The 2,792-nt window shown below is 40.6% G+C and overlaps 1 protein-coding gene across 1 annotated transcript; it reads right to left on the bottom strand.

The window, feature by feature from the left end:
• Positions 1 to 578: 578 nt before the first annotated feature.
• LOC121752955 (heavy metal-associated isoprenylated plant protein 7-like) lies at positions 579 to 2,352 on the bottom strand. The gene is made up of 5 exons (XM_042148063.1): positions 2,252 to 2,352; positions 1,982 to 2,183; positions 1,681 to 1,892; positions 1,511 to 1,598; positions 579 to 1,286 (listed from the first exon to the last, which is right to left on the bottom strand). The coding sequence occupies exons 1-5, from the start codon at positions 2,258 to 2,260 to the stop codon at positions 808 to 810; spliced, it is 990 nt and encodes a 329-aa protein (XP_042003997.1). The 5' UTR covers positions 2,261 to 2,352; the 3' UTR covers positions 579 to 807.
• Positions 2,353 to 2,792: the final 440 nt, after the last annotated feature.

Raw genomic sequence — 2,792 nt, 5'->3', positions numbered from 1 at the left:
TCTTATGGGGTTAATTACTTGCAATTTAGATCAAATCGTTATAATATAGCAATATACTGGTCAATTTTAACATTGTTTGCAATATAAATTTACCTAATCTTATAGGCGAGATTAGAGTTGGATAATATGATGAGGTAACAGTCCAGGCCCCAGTTTAAAAGTATTTAATCAATTTTGAGTTTTAATATAAGTAGATTATTTAAATCTTGATCTCGTATTAAAAATTAGTAGATAAATTAAAATTAATGTTTAGATAGGATCTTCATAAATGAATTTTAAACAATTGGCTCCAAAGTAGAGTTAATGTTAAGATTGGATCTTCATTAATAAATTTCAAACATTGGGTACCCAACTTAAAGTTGAGTTTCCAATTTATACAGTGAAGACATTTTAGTGTATCTTGAAGGCTATAACTAACGATATATCGAAATTCAAGTTAAATTGGGAACCATTAATTAATATTTTAAAAAATAAAACAAAAATTGCCAAAAGTGAATTAATTAACATATAGTCTTATGAGTGTTGTTTAAAAAGAAAGACAAAAATTACATTAAAAAAAACAGCAGAAAGGCCATAGGTTTAACTGTTTAAGTAGTATTATTATTGATTGATGGGTATGTAACAAAGATTAAATAAAAGGTGAAAAGTAAGAATTGTAGAGAGGGGTATGTTTATGTTTATGTAGATTTAGAGGGCAGACAGGGCCACATGAAGAGAGAGAGAGCACAAGAACATATTAAGATGGGACAGTATACCCATGTGGTCAGCACTATAAGTTGAATTCCCGATTATACCCCTGTCCCTCCCTCACATCACACTACATGCATTCGGATTCTCATCGCTAAACATCTGCGGCGGTGGATATTCAAGCTGGTACTCCTGCATAAATCTCTGCGGATACACCTGCTGCGGCGGCGGCGCCTGCGGTTGGTAGTAGTAGTAGTTCGGGTTGTAATAGTACTGCATCTCGTTCTTCTTCAGTTCCACCACCTTCGTCTCTTCCTCCTCCGCCGCCGGAGCTGTCTCCGTCTTTGCTGCCGCTTCTCCGCCGCCTTCTTCCTTCTTGTCTTTTGCTTCTTCTTCTTTCTTGGCTTCCTTCTCCGCTTCCTCTGGTTTCTTCTCTTCCTTCTTCTTCTCCTCCTCTTTCTTCGCCTCCGGCTCCACTTTGACGACAGTGGCGTGCTTCCCCGTTCTCTTGTGCACGTAATCCGTCAGCTTCTCCGCATCCAACACTCCTTTCACTGTCACTTGTGAGCTCTTCAGGTCTGGCTCTACGCTCTCCACTCCTGCAATTTCATCATTATTAACTCAATTGACTTTGGAATTAATTCAAAAGGGAATCTTGGACTTGATTTTTTTTGCTTTTTAAACCAATCTTTATTAGTAGAGATGGAAAAGGGAGATAGGCTAATAGAGATATATGAAAAGGAAAACATGAAATTAATTCAAAGTGATAAAAGAGGCAAATTGATTAGTTTGTTCTCTTTTTGTAAAAAAATGGCGAAATCACCTTTCATTCTTTGGATTCTCTTTTTGAGCTCTTGAGCACAGGCCTCACAATGCATGTACACTCCCAACACCACTGTAATCACAGGCAGCTGCACACAAATCCCATGATTTACCAATCAACATTCTCAACTAATCAACACTAAAAAAATGAATTAATTAAATTAATAAGACCTCCTCTTTCTTGGGTTCTTCAGGCTTGGGCGGCTCTTTCTCCTCAGGCTTCTTGGCTTCCACGGGCGCGGGAGGCGGCGGAATCGGCGAGATGAGCTCCACTTGGCGGTGGCTCTTCCGCTGAACCCTCTCCAAAACCTTGACCGGATCTGCTTTCTCTCCCTTCACCACCACTTTACTCGTCCTACAATCCGTCATCACATCCTCCACTCCTGCAAGTTGAACAATTAATAAAAAAAATTGAATCTTGGATTACAAAAATGAAGGATCTAATTAATTAATTAATTAATGTAGTTACTACCATCGAATCCTTTGAGGCAGCGGCGGACTTTCCGAGCGCAGCCCTCACAATGCATGTAAACTTTGAGGACGATTTCCTGCGGAGGGGGCGGCGGCTGCTCCTCCACCTTCTTGTCGTCCTTGGGGGCATCCTCGGCCGGCTTGGGCGGGTCCTCCTTCTTCTCCTCGGGGGCGGGCTTGGGCTCCTCCGGTTTCTTCTCTTCCTGCTCAAAAAAGGGAAAACATAAATGAGGCGGACATTGAGAAAGCGCGAGAGGTGAGAGAGAGAGACCTCTCCCATTTGCAGAAAATGAGTCTCGTTTCTCTAGCGGAAATGCAAAGGTTTAGAGCTTTGGTGAGTGTGTATTTAGAAAGAGGACTGGGGTAGGGGGGAATTTAAAGGTGGGGTGATGTTTGGGGGGTAATCATCTAAGAGCATCCACAGCGGCGAGCAGGACGACGTCCGTCCATCAGTGCCAGCGGCACAGAGACGCAGTCCGCCGCTGGCACGGCGCTGCTCGATGCATCGAGCACGTCCGTGTCAGCGAGTGATTGGCCAACGGCATAGTTGTTTGCAATTTATTTTTTTTTAAAAAAAATCAGATTTTAATTAAAAAAATACGATTAAAAATAAAAAAATATTTTCCCACTTCCCAAAAAATTATATCCGTTTTCTACCCACTTTTAATTTATTTTTCAATTTTTTCCCCTCAAAATACACATTTTCATCTATAAATACCCCCACTTCCACACTACACAATTATCATCCAAATTCTCTCATTTCCATTCTCAATTCTCATCCAATCTTTCATTCACTCTTACTCTTACAACAA

This window comes from Salvia splendens, chromosome 10 (assembly GCF_004379255.2).
Source record: "Salvia splendens isolate huo1 chromosome 10, SspV2, whole genome shotgun sequence".
NCBI lineage: Eukaryota > Viridiplantae > Streptophyta > Magnoliopsida > Lamiales > Lamiaceae > Salvia > Salvia splendens.
The sequence above is the reverse complement of the archived record's forward strand: the minus strand, read 5'-3'. Positions and strand labels throughout refer to the sequence as shown.

Coding starts and splice junctions, on each gene's coding strand:
- LOC121752955 (XM_042148063.1), bottom strand. Junction 1,893..1,981: donor CTGCCTCAAAGGATTCGATG/GTAGTAACTACA, acceptor TTCAACTTGCAG/GAGTGGAGGATGTGATGACG. Junction 1,287..1,510: donor GAGAATCCAAAGAATGAAAG/GTGATTTCGCCA, acceptor ATGAAATTGCAG/GAGTGGAGAGCGTAGAGCCA.